At 40.0% G+C, this 19,138-nt stretch overlaps 1 protein-coding gene across 6 annotated transcripts in view; it reads left to right on the top strand.

Annotated features, from left to right (window-relative positions):
- nsd1b (nuclear receptor binding SET domain protein 1b) overlaps positions 1 to 17,844 on the top strand; it is a 33,113-nt gene extending 15,269 nt beyond the window's left edge. For all 6 annotated transcript variants that reach the window (XM_040150290.1, XM_040150292.1, XM_040150289.1 and 3 more), the window contains exons 10-24: positions 408 to 667; positions 1,881 to 2,018; positions 3,335 to 3,458; positions 5,772 to 5,972; positions 6,073 to 6,252; positions 7,535 to 7,691; positions 8,930 to 9,135; positions 9,321 to 9,433; positions 9,955 to 10,101; positions 11,281 to 11,403; positions 11,587 to 11,703; positions 12,900 to 13,041; positions 13,327 to 13,433; positions 13,698 to 13,899; positions 14,972 to 17,844. In XM_040150290.1, coding sequence (XP_040006224.1) covers positions 408 to 667; positions 1,881 to 2,018; positions 3,335 to 3,458; positions 5,772 to 5,972; positions 6,073 to 6,252; positions 7,535 to 7,691; positions 8,930 to 9,135; positions 9,321 to 9,433; positions 9,955 to 10,101; positions 11,281 to 11,403; positions 11,587 to 11,703; positions 12,900 to 13,041; positions 13,327 to 13,433; positions 13,698 to 13,899; positions 14,972 to 15,693 — 2,939 coding nt within the window. In that variant the 3' untranslated portion in view covers positions 15,694 to 17,844. The remainder of the gene's footprint in view (positions 1 to 407; positions 668 to 1,880; positions 2,019 to 3,334; positions 3,459 to 5,771; positions 5,973 to 6,072; positions 6,253 to 7,534; positions 7,692 to 8,929; positions 9,136 to 9,320; positions 9,434 to 9,954; positions 10,102 to 11,280; positions 11,404 to 11,586; positions 11,704 to 12,899; positions 13,042 to 13,326; positions 13,434 to 13,697; positions 13,900 to 14,971) is intronic.
- Positions 17,845 to 19,138: the final 1,294 nt, after the last annotated feature.

A 19,138-nucleotide genomic window follows, 5' to 3' on the forward strand; every position in this document is an offset into this window, starting at 1 on the left:
TGCCTTTCATAAAAATCATATACCTTGCTTTTTTCATTGTGTACATTTTTAAACTATTTAAACTATCATATCTTTTTTGTGAAAAGTAATTTCCCGTTACCTTGAATTTGTGAAAGTGTAGTATTTTGAAATAACTGAAGCAAACTGAAATCATGTGTCCTGAAATGAGAAAATTAAAGAAAATCCCTATTGTTTTTTAAGACAACAAATATGACCACAGCCCCTAAGAAATTTGCTCTGTGTAAGATAAAGGTGATTTAAAACGACTCAAAATTAAAAAAGGTTTACGAGGAGATTTACCTGCAGTGTTAAGACTTTGAAATAGTTATTTTAAATCTCACAAACCTCTTTTAGTTTTTCTGTCTTGTCTGCGAAAACTGGTGCTGACATGTCTTTCTCACGCCCAGATTCAGGGCCACCATCTTTAAAATCGAAGAGTAAGCAGCTTACAGCATCCACCTCCACACCGACAACCCCAGAGGTTTCCACCTGTATGCCCACGCCCTCCATTCAGACCAATCTCACTCCCAGCACTCCTGCACCCGCCACTGCTGCGCTAGCTCCGCCCAAACCCGGGCAGGCAGAGACGGCATCAGCAGACGTCGATGCTCCTCAGCCAGAGGACTGTAAGGCTCAGGAGGTCAAAAAGGACACAGCGGAGTCAGAGGTCAGACACCATTACTTTAGTCACAGATTTGTTATTCTCTCGCTCGCAGAGTATGTGAGACCATTGCTCACATTTAAATGATTTACTCAGTGATTTACTGTAACTTTGCGAAACTGTGCACAAACTGCTGAAGATTAGTTTTTCCACTGGCTGTTCTTTCACTCTGCTAAATTTGATATCAGTCCTAACTGGCCAGAAATTCTCAGACACACACATACTTGGCTCCACTTTTAGGCCTAGGAATAAAAAGATTTTATAAACTAAGGAAATTAACCCTGTCTCAACTCATATGTAGGAGAACTGCAGAGGTGCCCCAACCCCGCTGGGACATGGCGTTCAGATTGAAAAAATCCGTAATAATTGCAACAACCAAAAAGTTTTGCGGCAACTGTATAAAACATTGCTCTTATGGTGCCTCAGATATTGTGCACAACTCTTGAGGCTGGCAATATTCTGTATTCTGTGGCACTGCTTAAGGCACACATGTAAAAAAAAAAAAAAACTCTTTCCTAAAGCAGCTGGGCACTGTAGTTTTTAAAAAGTAGTGCATTTGTTGGGGACTATTTTAGCTGTGGATTTGTGTTGTGGTGTGTGTGTTCTCAGTGATGAGGGAACATGTCAGCCAGTGCAAGGTGTGACTAACTTTTTTATAGTTTTTTGGAGTACGGTGATACAGTTTATCAGGTTTGGATACACAGACAGTACCTGTTAGTGGAATCAATTCATTGTTGGTTTCGGTCTTTTCCCGGGATCTGTTGACAGGAAGAAAAAAATATAGGATTATGGCTTATTCTTCAATGAGAGCAGAGTAAAACTTTAATTTGAACACAAATGTGTTCTCCTGGATGTCATCTGCATAATGGTGATAAAAGATATCAGCAAAGCTATGACTGATGATCCTTTTTTCCAGACAAAATATCGTATTAATGTAATAACTCCACCTGCAAGTGGCATGAAAATGACAATGATTTCCACTGTGCAACTCTCAGTGTCAGTACCAACGTCACACTCTCTCCTTGGAGTAAACTTTCTCCTTCCTGCACATACTGTAAGTGTACGAAGCTTCAGAAATGAAGTCCTACTCTGAGACAGGAGTGTTTTCAGTTCTAGGTAAACTTTCAGCGTGATTGCCTGGAGTGACTCTGAGATGCCTGATAAATTAGGGCCCTCATTTATTGCTATACAACGTTGAATTTTTCCTTTGTCTCCTAAGGGCGACCCATCCAGTTTGGACCACGGCTTCTCCTCCATGAAGGACGACTTGTCGCTGTGCGATGACCCACGTTTACCTTCAAGGAAGATCATAGGGGACCGAGGAGGCCCTGCCTCCACGAAGGAGAACATATGTCAGGTGAGACCAGTTCACTGATGTGAAATGATCTTCAGAGCTGCGTCCTCTTCGCCTGCAGAAGCTTTCCGAGAAAAGTTTGAACTTTCTGCTGAGTCTCATTTCCTGGAGGACGAGATTTATTGTAGCAGTGATGGAGTTAACCTTAGGAGGCTGAACCACTGGTGAAAATGTTGGTTTTCTAATTAATTCAGTCCTCATGAGAACCTCTGGAACAGCTGGACCCAATATGTTGTTTGTTTGTACAGCTACAGTGTGTAGGCTGTCTCTTGTGTTTAGCACTGAGCATGTAATTGATACATAATCAGCTCCAGTTGGGAAGTTGTTGTCTGATGTTGCTGTGTACTGTATATCTGTGGAAAGAGTATGCGCTCCTTACTTCTTCAAACAACTGCTGTAGGTGTTCAATTACCAAAGAACCACTTGTGAAAAAATAACTTTGGAAGAATTAACTGACCTGATAGAAGAGTCTGCTCTTTATTCTACCAATGGAGAGTTGAACCCAGATTGATGGTCAAACACCCCGAGGAAGGACCTGTGTCAAACTGCACTGGTTAAATAAAAGAGCAGACTCCTCCAGTAGGTCAGTGCTTCAGGTTTATTTTTTCATGTTTGATTTTTGTGGTACAGTAGCGTAATATATCCCAAGGAAATAATATTTCAAACAAGCAGTAATCAAACAACATTAATCAGTCATTGTCATTTTTTCAAGCTGATGTAGGCTACAGTGCCCTCCCTTAGCTATTGGATGGATTTTTTTAAACAGCATTTGATATTATAACAACATAGCAGCTTATCATGTTAAAATAAGAAAAGTTTTTTTTTTTCACCACGAGGATTTTTCTGTAAAGTTTCTCAACATAACAAGATCAAGTGATGTTGCTATATGAAGAAAGGTTTCTTGTAAAAACTGAGAGAGAAAAATATGCAATCATAAAAATCGTATTAAATATATGTTATACAAGTTAAACCTTTCTCAACTTTGCCCTGTCACGTCCTTTTGCTCTTTGCATCCCTGGTGTTAGTGTCTCTTTCTGTAGCAGCAGTACTATCCCACTTCCTGCAGAGTGTTGTTTAGGGTCCAGCAGCCCTGCATAAGGGAAGTATACAGTTTATACAGCAAGCGGCACAGCAGACATCTGTGTGACATTTCTGTGGTTTTCTGATTGTGGTGGTTAACTAAACATACAAAAACACATCCTCTCCAACTTACCCCCGCTGGTAAGGTATGTAATAAAGTGAGCTTCTTTGAATCACTCTTAATTATGCTATGTCTTTTAAAGCAGGCTTGAGTATTTTTTTTTATTTTTTTATCTCAGGTATGTGAAAAGACAGGGGAGCTGCTGCTCTGTGATGGTCAGTGCTGCGGAGCCTTCCACCTGCCCTGTATCTCACTGGCCGAGGCACCGAAAGGGAAGTTTGTCTGTCCTGAGTGCAAATCAGGTATGTCTGTGTTTAACATTTACAGCTTTACAGTGTAAGCTTTATCCCATGAAAAAAAAAAATCTGCAAGGTAAAAGTAATTCAACTAAAATAAATAAATTCATACATTAAGCATAGGCTTCATTATTTAGGCCAGTGCCAGTAAAAATATATATAATATCATCATTTTTATTTTCCATTTTAACACTTAACACAAAGTTCTTGCACTCTGGACAGTCTTAAACTCTGATAGAAAGTCATAAACTCTGGCTATGAAAAAAACACTCACCGTCTTACACACAGAACGTGTCCCATATATAAATAAACATGTCAGAGGAAAACCAGACCAATCAGAGAGCGCCAGCATGACTCCATACTGAAATCTTCAGATTGTAAACAAGACCAGTGCACTATAATAACTCTAATCAATGAAGGTCTGAGGACTGAAACATCATTAATAAATTGAACTTTTAAAAAGTTCAATAGTGGAAACTTTAAAATCAGATTTTTTTTTTTTTTATTGCATTTTTTGTTTGTATTAAAGATTTTTGACATTTTCTTTGACAATTTTCTACCTCTTAATTGTTGATTTGAGAAATGAAAAACATTTCTCTGAGGTTTTCATTTTTGTTCATGCCATGCCTTGAAAATAGTAAAAACTGAAATGGTAGAACCTAGACACAAGAATAATAAACACTTCAAAAATTATATTTATCTAACAAGCAAAACGTATATTTATATAATTTTCAGTTATTCTTAAACGGAAGATTACCTGATAAGCACACCTACATCATTTGAGTACTGGATTGCCATCACACGGTCAGGCTCCAGGATAGTTTCTTTGGTTAAACGAAAACGACTGACGATGTCCTCACTGATGCATATTTACGAGTTACTGCTTAGTCTCTAAAACTTCTTCCTCTTCTCATTACTTGCTCCACGAACCAAAGCAAACCACCAGGTTATGAGCCATGTTTCCCTGTTTGTTGTCGTTTGGTGCTACTGGTCAGCAGATGTCACTGACTGTTACCATGGAAACACTGGTCAGCAGGCATCACTGAATGTTACTACGGAAACACTGGTCAGCAAGTGTCACTGATTGTTACCACGGAAACACTGATCAGCAAGTGTCACCGATTGTTACCACAGAAACACTGGTCAGCAGGTGTCACTGATTGCTGCCATGGAAACGTAGCTTTTAGTTCAGTGTTAGCCAGGGGATAGACCTTTCAGACCTAGTAAGGAGTTAGTCTTTATTTTTGTGAGGCTGTCTAACTTGCATTAACCTCAGAGCAAAAATACAACGGGCCTAACACTACAGACCAGTCTAAAATATCTTTGTGAAACCGGCCAAAACCATGGAGCCAATTCTTGGACCACGTTCAGTTCAGTTCAAAATACTCTATTCATCCCTAAAGAGGCAATTTAAAGAATCAAGAGTTTGCAAACAAAAACAAATATACAGATGCAATTATGTACACACACAAAAACAATCTTAAAATACAAATATCAGAAACTCTTTAAATATACGAGGACTTTTAACAGTAGCCGGTCCATAGTTGGTCAACAATGTCTAACACCACAAAGGCACGTATTATGTTAAGAGCAGAAGTCAAAAGTGCAAGTGCATTTATCAGTCTATATTGGAATAAAACCAAACTTCCTTCTATTCGTTTTATGTGCAGGTAATCTAAAACACATGGTGGCATCAGCTTAAAGTAGTCATAGAGGACACGTGTGGGGTCGTAGATAACCTTTATGCCTTTTTGAGGATTTGTCAGTATAAAGCTGTGCTAGTTTTTGTTTGGCCAGTAATTCTGGAGCAGAGGTTAACAGCAATTTGAAATCTGTTCTTTTTCTTTTGACAAAGGTAAGTAAACCAGCAAAAAAATGAAGAAGTAAAAATAATTTCGATAAAGGAGGGAAAAAACGTTGTCAGTATTCTCTGATCTGCTCCAAAGGAGTTTAGTGACGAAGGCAGTACACATGCTGCCGAGCCTTTTTTCACAATCCCATCTCAATCCTCAAACCTCAATGTGTCATCAAACACAGTTTCCAAGTATCTGTAGGTCTGGATGATTTCAACACTTATCCTACGAATGACTGTTGGAAGACTGTCTGTGTTTTGGTAGGATTATAAACATTTCTTTAGTTTTGGATACATGTAAAGAGGTTTTCAAGAGTAAAAAATATTCTAAGACATCTCGGTATTTCTATTGTAATTGATCTCTAATATAAATAAAAAAACGTATCTGATGGTGCTCACATTCACTGCTAAAGTTTAAAGATTTATACTCATACTGACTAAATCCCTCACGTTTGCTTTTCTCCCAGGCATCCACACCTGCTTTGTATGTAAAAAGCGCAGTGAGGATGTGCGGCGCTGTATGATCCCTGTGTGTGGGAAGTTCTACCATGGGGAGTGTATCACCAACTACCCCCCGACTGCACCTGTGAGCCGAGGTTTCCGCTGCTCGATCCACGTCTGTCTCACCTGCTTCATTGCCAATCCCAACAGTTCGTCCATCTCTAAAGGTAAACAGAGGACACTCAGATATGTTCCGATAACACCACCTTCACCTTCTGCACCATCCGTGCCCTGACTGTCCATTCGTTCTCTTGTCTTTGTCTGTAGGTCGTCTGGTACGGTGCGTGCGCTGCCCGGTGGCCTATCATGCCACAGACCTCTGCATGGCAGCAGGCAGTGTTGTCCTCTCAAACAACAGCATCATCTGTCCCAACCACTTCACCCCCCGTCGCGGCGTCAAGAACCATGAACACGTCAACGTCAGCTGGTGCTTCGTCTGCACAGAGGGTACGGATCTAGGAACACGTGGAGTAATTTCAGCCTGACCTGGCCCGATTCACTGGAGCCCAAGATTGGGTCAAAATTTACAAAAAAAATTATTAGGGATGAGAATGGCTCAAAAAAGGGGGGAGGGTTATGTACATTTTCTTTTTGCTGAAGGGAGGCTAGTCTGACTTTTTTTCGAAGAGCAGGGGAGGATCATTTGACTTTTCTTGATCCTGAATTTAGATTTTATTTCACCCTTCCCTTGTGAGATTTATCGCGTAAAAATAAAAAGAATAAAATAATAACATCCAAAAGATAGCTTTTGTGCGCTCCATGGGTAATACAGTAATTACAGTCTGTTAGTTTAAAGGAAAAGTTACACGTTTTGGGGAAATTCAGTTTCTTGTCTAAAGTTAGTTAAGAAGATTGATACCACTCTCTCGTGCTTGTATGGTTCAGATAAGCTATCCCCAACAACTCCCCAACTTATCTTATCAGTACCAGGGACCAGTTGCCAAACTACCAGCAGAGACTCCAGGAAGCTACTGGTCCCGACCAAGAAATAGTCCAGCACGTAATGCATCAAGCCAGGATTTCTCATTTTTACATTTCAGTTTTTGCACAGATTAAACAAAGATAGATATAGCATGCTCATTAGTGAAATTGAGAGTTCCTGGTAGTCAGATTTTGTTACTTTTGAACAGAGCCAGCTGTTTCCCTGTTTCCAGTCTTTGTGCTAAAGTAAGTTAGCCTGCTTTTGGCTCCAGCCTAATATTTAATGTTTGGATATGAGAGTGTTATCAATCTTCATATCTTCAATTTCAGATCTCTGTCTGTCTACCTCTGTTTTTTTTTTACTGTTTCTTTGTCTTATGCACACACATGCCAGTCCATTGCTCACAGCTCTTTTTGGCCTGTCCATCATGACTCTTTTAAGAGCAACTTAACATCCAGTGTTAGCTTGAACCTACCCCATCTCACAAATTAAAAAAAAAAAAATCTATACCCAGATTTTCTTTTGAGGTACTAATTTATATAAAGTTCTTGCACACTATAAAGTCTGAATATGAAAGATGAAAAAAAAAAATCCTGCAAACTGTTAATATGAATTTTACCTGATGAGGGTCTAGGTACCTGAAATCTATAAAATAAGTAAATACAACTCATGTTTCAGTTCACCTGATGAATCTAAGTCATATTAGTAATATTAAGTAATATTTACTCTCCCTTTAGCTTTGGTTTACTCTCCACCAAATCAATAGCCTCGTAAATGTTTAGCTTTTGTCACGTCTCTCCACAACAGGGGGAAGTCTGTTGTGCTGCGAGTCCTGTCCTGCTGCCTTCCACCGGGAGTGTCTGAACATTGAGATGCCTAAAGGCAGCTGGTACTGCAATGACTGCAAGGCTGGGAAGAAACCTCACTACAAAGACATCCTCTGGGTGAAAGTTGGGCGGTACAGGTCAGTGGCGAGCTGTTTGGCCTATGTAACATCGGAAAACTGTGAAAAATGACCATCACAATATCCTGAAGCACAAGGAGACATCATTAAATGTCATGTTTTCTCTGAAAAACACTCCAAATCTCTAAAATATTCAATTTACTGTGATGTAAGTCAAAGAAAAGCAGCAAATCACATATGAGATCGTGGAATCATCGATTGTTTGTCATGTTTGCTTAAAAACAGACATTACCTATTAATCGATCATCAGAATAGTTCTTTAGATAAATTAATCGACTAATAGTTGCAGGTTTAGTTTAGTGATTCCTGAACTTTTCTTACGTTTATTGCTAACTACCTGCAAAACTAATGACATTCTCATCAGCCTCAGTTGTACTCTGTGCTTAGTGCTAATTAGCGAATGTTAACATTCCAACATGCTAAACTAAGATGGCGAACATGGCAAACATTTTACCTGCTTAACATCAGCATGGTAGCGTTGTCATTGTGAGCATGTTAGCATGCCAATGTTGTCATTTAGCTCAAAGCTGTGCTTACGTACAGCCTTACAGGGTCATGACTGTAGACTCTTATTTTTGTTGTTTCTACAATAGAGATTTGGCAATGAATCAATGAATCAATTTGTTTATTGATATGAAATTAATTGGCTTCATTTTGAGTTATTATATAGAAAAAGTATCAAAATTCACTGATTCCACCTTCTCTAAAGTAAATATCTTCTGTTTTAATAGGTCTCGTATGATAGTAAACTGAAAATCTTTGGACTGTTTTTCAGAAAAAAACAAGAGATCTAGAGATATTACCTTGGATTTCTGGAAGTTGTGGTGGACTCATTCGTCGATTCAATTAATTGATTCATCGATTAATTGATTCATCAGTTAGCTGAAGAAATAAACAATAGCAATAAGCAATAATCAATAATGCATATAATCGTTAGTCAAGACTTGTTCTACACACAAAATTATTCCTTTTAACAGGAAAGTCTTCGTTACAACAAAAGATTACTTAATCTCATCATACCAAAAGTCCTACTCATTATTCTACAAAATCAACACAAAATACTTTTTATCATAGCTTTTTTTTAAAATACAGCAACATATGTTCCAACAAAACAAACATTTGGCATTTTGCAACAGATGTGGGCTAAACAGATAATGAGATGTCTGAAACAGACACAAATCTTTGGAAGAGAGATGTTGTATTCTTTTTCATTTGTGTTCTTCCACACCTCTATAAAGGTGGTGGCCAGCGGAGGTCAGCCATCCCAAAACAATCCCAGAGAACATCCAGCGGATGAGGCATGATGTCGGGGAGTTCCCTGTCCACTTCTTTGGCTCCAACGACTACTTGTGGACCTACCAGGCCAGAGTCTTCCCTTATATGGATGTGGACGCCAACAGCAAAGAAAAGATGGGGAAAGGTGTTGATGCAACCTACAAGAAAGGTATCCAGTGTTTTCAGCAAAATGGCTTCTTTAACAGATCCAGAAAGTGAAAGTCGTCATTTGTTTTTGTTTTTTTAATCTAATTTTGTCGCTTAAATGTAGTTTTTTGTATGTTATTTGTTGTGTCTCGCGTTTGTACTTGGTATGATGACTTGACTTCTCTGACTCTTGATCTCCCTCGTCAGCTTTGGAGGAGGCGGCTGTGAGATTTCGAGAACTGCAGGCGGAGAAGGAGCTTCGGCAGCTTCAAGAGGACAGGAAGAACGACAGGAAGCCACCTCCCTACAAACATATCAAGGTCCGGGAGAAGACTTGCGATTGAGCTTTGTCTTTGTTTAGTCCAAAATGCTGCAACCTGCAGGGTTTCTTCAAAAGTGAAGCAGTGGTATCTGTTTGAGTTCCAGGCTTTGATGTTAAATTATAGCCTTCCCTTTAGCTTTCAAGATACATAGCTGGATTTTACCCAGTAACCCCACTCCCAAGAACCACTGAAATCTGTCCAAACAGGCCAATTTGCTAAACTTAAACCAACAAGCCTCCCTTGGAGAGCTACTTTCCAGCAATGTAAGGCTATATTCCTCTCATTTACTGAGCATTAGTATACTTAAAACAAATCATGGAAAGTTTATGTAAATGATACCAAGTCTAATAGACCTGAAGCATTACTTGACATATTGACTTGAATAGATTTTAAGATGATTGTTGTAGGACTGTATCTGTGACACATCATCATATTCACCGAGTAACAAGCTTTAAATGTGTTCATTCTGATGCACAGAGGAGAGTTCGTGTCTGTTAACACTCTTCTGACTCATTCAGGTGAATCGACCAATAGGAAAGGTTCAGATCTTTACGGCTGACCTATCAGAGATCCCACGCTGTAACTGTAAGGCGACAGATGAGAGCCCGTGTGGGATGGACTCGGAGTGCATCAACCGCATGCTGCTGTACGAATGCCACCCACAGGTACATAAACACCTCCATCAAACTCACACAGTGTTTAAGAAACTTATTAAAACTTAGTAGTATTAAGTGCTCCGTGGTAACATATTATAAAGCATTTAAAATGACAGTGGAAAAAATTTTGAAAAATCAAGACTAAATTCGACAGGAGCTACAAGGTGAAGGCAATAACTGTGTTTGGTCTACTTTGTGTTTTCTTCTACATCTCTTCATATCACCTCTTTGGAAAGAATAGTCTGCACAAATATTACTGTCTAAATAATGGTATCATTAATCTGCACTGCACCAGATCCATTCCTTTCTTTCCAAATGTCTTTATTAAGCTTTACCCAAAATAATTCAACAGAAAAAGGGCAGCATATGTTGCTGCAGTACAGCAGCAATACATTCGTATGACGTGGCTCTTATGTCAGTTTCCCCACAGCGTAACCCGGCTTGCCGAACAAGTAAAGTATACATACACACACACATACTGTCCATACATAGGATATTGGGAGCGCAAACATTCATTCTTGACCTTGTAGCTTGACAAAACGACCGAAAGCTCACCCAAGTTAAGCGCGCTAAAATCTACCCACCGATTCATTACAATTAAGTCAGCAGCTATAATGGGTATATTCTGATAGACATTGAAAGATCCTATTAGAACTGAATTCACCCAGAGAGGTGCAAACTGAGTTGAATACGCATCCGCACAAGTGGGGAATGTTTCATCTTGAGCAAAAAATTAGCACTTATCCCAAGTTTTTATGAATGTCCTTAAAGACAAGACATTAAGTCATTGAAGTAACTGGCTCTTCAGCTGCTAAATGCTCCACTATGTTCACCAGATGCTCGCTAACTCTGTCAGTCTGCTGTTTGGTGCTGAGTAAGCAGAGTACGATGAATTTTTAGAGCTTTAGAGGTTTTTTGTTTTGTTTTTGTTTTTTTTAACTGAAAGCAGCTGTCCATTGCATCTGGAAACGATGCTGATTGAGAGCATAGAGAATAAACCTAAACAGTAATGTTGCAGGCCGTAAACAATCCACTGTAAAAATAAAAATATTGTACAATGTGGTCTCAAATGGCTTCCTTTGCTCCTCTGATACAGAGGGCACAGTGTGTATTGATACGCGAGGTGTAAAGTATCCCTGTTGTCGTATATGACTTATATATTTCGATAATGACCCTCTGAACTTTCAGGTTTGCCCGGCGGGTGAACGGTGCCTCAACCAGGCGTTCACCAAGCGTCAATACAGCCAGGTGGAGATCTTCAGGACGCTGTCCCGAGGCTGGGGTCTCCGCTGTGTCCATGACATCAAGAAGGTAAATACAATACTGTCAGTAATAGTACTGCCACTGCCAGTGCTACTGACTGCTAATGCTGGTATGTAGTGCCTCTGCTGTTCTTCGCGAACCCCTGCAGAACTGCCATCAGGTGGAGCGGCTGCTGCTCAGTGGGACAGGATCAGGCTGAGTAATTAAAAGTTCCCCGTGTTGTTCTCCCAGGGTCAGTTTGTGAGTGAGTACGTCGGGGAGGTGATCGACGAGGAGGAGTGCAGGTCAAGGATCAGACACGCACAAGAGAACGACATCTGTAACTTCTACATGTTAACTCTGGACAAGGTACAGCTCCGAGCCAGAGTGTGTGTGTTTAAGCTTTCACGAGAACCGCGTCCAGGTTGCATGCTACAGTTTGTACTAATACTATAATCTTATGGTGATGGTGCACTATTTTGGCCGTAAGGGAACAAGAAATAAAGGCATTATCATTCATGCAGGTTCAGAAATGAATGTATCATCAGCATGTAGTTTTAAAAATGATCCTCCATTCAGTCAATTATTTCATTCAGTCTGGAAAACAAAAAGTAAAAAAAAACTGATCTGAATTTTTTTTTTTTTTTGAGGACATCAAAAACGGAAAAAATGACCGTGTTCCTGTTTTCATCTGGAAGTGGGTAATAGACGTCTTTTGGACCCAAACCTGAAACAGATCTTGGAAATCTTACCTGAACATGACGTGCATAAACCAATTTTTAAAAAAGAAAGACCCGGTCCAATGGGGACCCGATCCCAGTCACCGGAACTGATATAGAGATAGGAGGTTAATTAGACCCAATCCAAAATACATCGACGAGACCCAAGACCCGTGGCAGTAAAATAGGTCCCATCCAGATCAGACTGAATACAATTTGGACCTCACTTGCGTCTACTGGCTGGAGAGTGTTTCATTAAAGTTGTTTATTTACACAGAGCTCCCATAGCTTGCGGGTAAAGCCGCAGGCCGTGAACCTCAAGGCCTTGGCTCAAGTCACGGGTCGCGACCTGTGTTACATCTCTCTTTCCCTCGTTTCCTGTCAGTTCTATATTATTTTATTCCACAGTTGTGGCACAGTTTACCCTCGTCGACAGAATCACCACGTTACCGTCCGAGTGATTTTTCCCCAGAGATAGTGGCCTGCGTGGTTCTGTTCTGTTGTCTGTTCTCCACCAAATTCCTACAACTTTCTTTGTGCCGCCCCACTTAAATGAAACTCTCACGTGTGTACCTTGTGCACTGCACTGGGCACTAAATTATCAGACAGATGGGCTAAATGAATTTCAAGGTCGGGAAAATATCAAACTTGGTCATAGAGGCACCATGAAAACAGAGCCCTTAAAATGTTAAGAATATGTAGTACTGTATGCTGTCTATATAATGCAGCTGCAACAGTGAGTATAGAGATTATCCAACTCATCTGAAAGGCAAGAAGAGGAATCTTTGATTCAGATAAGTCCAATGGTCTTTTAGAGTTTTTAATTGAAATGTGTGCGTGTGTAAGGACCGGATCATTGATGCTGGGCCGAAGGGGAACGAGGCTCGCTTCATGAACCACAGCTGTCAGCCAAACTGCGAGACCCAGAAGTGGACGGTGAGCGGAGACACCCGGGTGGGACTGTTTGCTCTCGTCGACGTTGCTGCAGGTACGCCTCGTTCGGAGCTGAAATTAAAAACAACCACTTTAATCTGTAAAGAGATCCCTTCCTAATGCTATTTCATAGTAAGTTATGTGGGACAAAATCCTCACACAGTTGTCATTCTGTGTAAAAAAGCCTTGCCTAAGCAGGTTTTTCAACCGTCCTGTTCAAACGATGGACTCTAACCCATGCTGAATTTACTATGAGGCTTCAGCAGTCTGAGTTAGTCAGATCAAGTGGGTATGTTCCCCATTTGCAGCCCAAATCAGTTGTTTGTGTGTATCTGTTCAGGCACAGAGCTTACCTTCAACTACAACCTGGAGTGTTTGGGGAACGGGAAGACCGTCTGTAAATGTGGAGCACCGAACTGCAGCGGCTTCCTGGGCGTCAGGCCAAAGGTGAGGGGGATGACACAAAAGAAATACTACTTGGTTTGATATATTGTTAAACAGTTCATTAAAGCACAAGTCATTTTGAAGTGCTGGATTCTGTCGACAATTTCTTTGCCTGGTAGTTGAAGGAGAAGGTGAGTCTTGGGGTGAAAGATCAGATCAGATCATAAAATCAGCATTACCTATGAAGTCTTATCAAAAACCACAATAAAAGTACCACTAGTGGTCTTCTTATACCACTATTAATCAACCTCTCCCCTCTGCAACCAGAACAACCCTCCATCTGACGACAAAGGTCGGAAGCTGAAGAGGAGAGGCCATGGCAAGAAGAAGAAAAAGGTGGTGGTGACCAAAGAAAGAGAGGACGAGTGTTTCAGCTGCGGGGACGGAGGACAGATGGTTTCCTGTAAGAGACCTGGATGTCCTAAAGTTTACCACGCCGACTGCCTCAACCTCACCAAGAGGCCTGCAGGTCAGTGGCTATAACACAGCATGTTGTTCTGGTGTTCTTGTTTGTCTTGGTACAATCCGTGGCGCTGGACACGTTGCACAGTGCACAAGTGTAGTAGAAGCTAAATGGGTAGATGAAGTTTGAAAAAAAGTATCAAGTAAATGAAAAGACCTTTATTTTCTGCCTTCAACATTTTACTCAAGTAGAAGAACAGAAGTAGTGTCAGTGAAATGTATTTTAAGTATCAGAGTAGCAGAATGACCCCTATCATATGTTATACTCTATTCTTAATTATTATTCCTATGGAAGCAACATTTTATGTTGTGGCCGGTTAAGGAGGATCTCATTTTAACTATTTTTATTTAAACTATTTCTATGCTGCTGGGTAGTTTAATCTATCACGTTGCATCCTATTTTATATATATTTATAAATATATATATTATATATTATAAATACACAACTTTTAAAAATAATATTATATATATAAATATATATTATTTAATGTAAGTGTTAAGACACTTTGCTTTTATCTAAAGCACTATGTGGTCATAAATACATATTATATATATTCATATTTTATATATACATATATTTTGTATGTAAAACCTTGATCCTCAAGTAACCAGTCGCTATGGTTGTCAAGTAAATGTAGTTTACTGAAAAAGTGCAATATTTCCCTTTGAAATAAAGTATAAATTGGAATAAATGTAATACTACGGTAAATTACAAGTACATAAAAATGTTACTAAAGTACAGTACTTGAGTAAATATTTACTTTACATCACCAAATTTGTGATGTAAAGTAATAGATTGTGATGTAAATTTAGATTTTTTTAGTGTTTGGCAATTATTAATTTCATATTCAAGTTGATTTCCAGATTCAAATTCCAAACATGAAAACAAAGTCAAATCATTTGTCACAGTTGATTTTATACTGTTATTTTATCTATTTCTTTATTTAACTTCATCTTATTTTACTGTATTAAACTTTGTTTTACGTAAATGTTATAACTCTTTGCTTTCATGTAAAGCCGTTTGTGTTTAATTTTATTCATGAATACGTTCTTGTTTGTGTCTGTATATTCATTGTAGGTCGATGGGAATGTCCGTGGCACCAGTGCGACATATGCGGTAAAGAGGCGGCGTCCTTCTGTGAGATGTGTCCCAGTTCTTACTGCTGCCAGCACCGCGACGGCCTGCTCTTCATCTCCAAGTTGGACGGCAAGCTGTCCTGCAGTGAACACGACCCCTGTGGGCCAGAACCACTCGAGCCGGGGGAAATCCGGGAGTACACTCCCAAACCCAGAGCCCTGACCCCGGGGCTGGGCATGGCCGTCATCCCCTCTGCTGCTTCTAACACGACCACCAGTCTGAACCCGACCACCAGGAGGGTCCAGGAGATCAGCGCCGGCGCTGGCATGTGTGCTTCCGAGTCATTTCCTGCTTTTTCCATCCCGGTACCAATCACCATTCCTGTCACCGCTCCTGCCGCCTCACCTCCCCCCGGCAACTCTGATGCTCCCAGCAGCCCGCAGGTGTTCGACCTCCCGCACTACTCGCCCATCTCTTCGTATGAGGAGGAGAGGGATGTCTTGGAAGAGGAAGAGGAAGAGGAGGAGGAGCTGGCAGAAGTGGAGGAGGAGTTAGTGGAAGAGGGTGAGGTGGGGAGGCAAAAATCAGATCCTCATGAAGAGGATGGAGAGGCGGTGGTGGAGGAGGTCGGGCTGGAATACCTGGAGATCAAAGGGGAGGAGGACGAGGACGAGGACGAGGACGAGGAGGAGGAGGAGGAAGAGGAAGAGGAAGAGGAGTGACATACAGTGGATTATTATTTATAGTGGCACAGAACATGAAGGCAGAGCAGGCAGTCGGGCAACAAGACATCACAGTCACGGCAATGGGGAAACAAATCGCGATCGACCAATCACATTACAGAAGTAGCGTAGTCTGTCACTGTTTGTATCCGGTGAGTGGGTGCGTGTATGGAGGAATTTTTAGGACTAAACTAAATCAGTACATAAATAAATTTAGACGTTCATACAACAAATAAGCAGCATAAATACTGTATAGAATGATATATATGTAGACAGATATTCAGCAATTTCACTAATTATTTAAGGATTTTTTGGTTTTAGTTTTATCCTATTAATCGCTCCATATTCCCTGACCTTTGTACACACTTGGTGTAGAAACGGTTCATGACACAGTGACTTTGCACAAACTGGCTGCACCTTCATATGGGAGATCTGACAAAGAAAAATCCGTAACTGCTACGTAAAACTTGGCATTTTGTAAACATATTTCACTCCGATATACTTGTTTTCTCACATTTTGACCAGTTTCCCTTGTTGGTTTGTTTTGGTATTTCTTCGAGTAGTAGTTCAGGTGTCATACATGTGAGCGAGTTGACCTGCAAAAGCTTAATGTAGTTGGAGACAATTATTGTATCTGGTGTGTAGGTGTTTAATGCAAGAAAAGACTACACTGTAGCTTCCCGTCAGGGCGGGGCTTAACTCTTCAGCATCCTGGGACACGATGATGACAAACAGAGTCACAGCAGCGATCAGTCTGGTAAATGACTTCTACTCCAGTTACATTGGCAGATTGCATCGCTGCAGTTGGAAGATTGCTGTGGTTACAAACAGTGCCAGAAAAAAACATGATTGTGTCTGTAATTGTGTAATAAACCAGTTTCAGTCTGGTTGTGCTTTCAGACGTGAACTTTGCTCCAAAAGAAACATATTCAGCCTCTGCTGGACTGAAATTTTGACGGTGTGGTGAGTGGACTTGGTTTGGCGAGGTGTAATTGGGATTTTACTGGACACATACTGCTGGCGAAGTCACCTGCCGCAGCCACCTGAATCAACTTCCATCCCGGACAGACGACCTGAGACACAAAGAGTCGTCGCTCCAGTCTAACTCCAGTCTCCCCTTCGTCTCCAGTTCTTGACGCCTCAGATGGATGATTCGAAATCAGAGCATCTGCGAAAATGTGAAAGTGCCAGATGATTGGCTACCGGGTGTAGCCTTAACCATGTGTTCACACAACAAGCGTTTGAGAAAAAGTGTCACTACAACTTTGTGGCTGTTGGTCACAGATGTTGAAATACATACAGTCTCATGGAATAAAATCTTTTTTTTTTTTTCCCTTTTTAAAAAAAAACGCTGATAGTAATAGTTTTGGATCGAAGCTGCCAATAGCCAGTAACAGGAGGAAATATTCTCTAGACAATTTAATGCCAAAAAAAAAAGGATCCTAAACTGACAGGGATTCAGTGTTTGACTGAGACCAGTCTTCATGTCAGGATGGGAAAGACACAAAGAAAGTATTTATGCCATCATGGGACGCTAAAACTGTCAGAGATAAAGGAACTAATAGGTTATTAAGCAGCTCCATAAGTCAGGCTGAGGCAGGTCTGACTGCAAAGACTGATGCTCCTGAAGCTGGTTGAGTGAAACGGGCAACACAAAACGAAAACCTGGTCCTGCCCATGTGGTTGCTGGTGGCCTGGATTCAGAGATAGCACTAAGTTTGCTCAAGTGTGTATGCTGTTTATATATTATTCTGTGACGCACAAATGATGACGAGGGAGAGTGGGGATGTTAGCGCTCCCTCTCCTCGTTCTTGACTCTCCATTGAGGGGAAACAAGGGGGAAGTCTTCAGTTGGACGACGATAACGACGGACTCCTGCCATGATGCTTGCACTTCAGTATGTGTTCTTGCCACATGTGTTTCGCTCTGTCTTCAAGCTTATAATATTGTCTGTGTGTTATCTGCCAATGCCTTAGAGTGTATTTCTTTGGAGATATTTTTAAGGAATGGTTTGGCACCTGTGAGAGCCAAGTTTCCCTACTAATGCCTTTTTACAGTTGCCCAACAAGCAGTGTTTCATTCCAGTGTAATTATGACCTGTTAGATCTCAACCATTGACCTGTTAACTGCTATATAAATATATAAGATGAAGTTATGAAATAAGCACTTCGTGCTGGCCTCATTCTTTTTTCTTTTTATTTTTCTAAAATTAAAGCCATCATATATAATCTTTTTTTTTTTTTAATGGTAGATCTATTCGTTTGATACTCAAGATCTAGTGTGCACAAATGCAACTACAATGGGTCTCAGTAGAGCCGATACTTCCACCAAGACCAATGTTAACAACAGACACCAGACTTCAGAAAAAAAAAAATCAAATTCATAGTAAATGATCCCGTTCTGCCCCAAAATTTAATGGGTTATTCCCTGGCCCAAGCCCCATCCCTCCACCAAGACCGGTGAAAATCAGTAGAGTAGTTTTTGAGTTATCCTGCTGACAAACAAAACAGAAGCCGATGAGAACATCATTATTCACCACTCGTGCTTTAAAATGTATTAAATGTTGGTCAGCAGTGTTTTTTCAACAACAAGAGCTCCCACAAGCCAAATTTGTCAGAATGCCACAAATGCTAACTAGCCTCAATACTTATGTGGCTGCTGAATGCTATCAAAAAAATAATTGCTGTGGCATTACAATTATGTCAATGCTATGTTAAAAACAAGATGGCTGTGAAAAAAAAACAACCCACACACATATTTTTTCTTAATTCTTTTTGTTAAAAGCCCACAGAATATGCAAACAACTCTGTATTTCAACAACTCTGGCTGTATCCCTGGTATGATCAGTGGATATGTTCCATTAATAAAAGGGGATATATTTAATCATAATCATAATAGGCCTAATAATATACTTAGACGACTTCACTAAATGCGTTTGTTTTGAACAAATAGCTTTCTGTTTCCAACAAGGTTGAAATAATGGGTGTAAGATTATAAATACAACCAGGCTTCGATTTCAAAAATTTGAATCTAAGAACTGAAATTTAATTAATAATTAAAAATGTAAAAATCCAATATTATTTGCGTAATTAGAACATGCAACACTAACGTGTCACTGTTAGTCATGGAGACTTAAACTTGGTAAGATGACCCCCCTTAAGAACAATGTCTGTTTTCTTTAAACCTGTTTTCTGTTTTTATTTGAATGTGTATACATAGAGAATATTGATATAATATGTACACAAAAAGTATGTTTAAGAAAATACATTTAGAGGATAATTAAATCATAACAGAAAACAACTTTGCTATAATACAGCTAAAGGTAAAATCTGGTAAAGAGGCATCTTCCCCGACGACCTGGGGAAGATAAACAACTATAAACTATTGAAATTTAATTTTGATGTGAAACAGCCAAAAAATTCATTTCAAATCACAGAAACAATAT

This window comes from Xiphias gladius, chromosome 17 (assembly GCF_016859285.1).
Source record: "Xiphias gladius isolate SHS-SW01 ecotype Sanya breed wild chromosome 17, ASM1685928v1, whole genome shotgun sequence".
NCBI lineage: Eukaryota > Metazoa > Chordata > Actinopteri > Istiophoriformes > Xiphiidae > Xiphias > Xiphias gladius.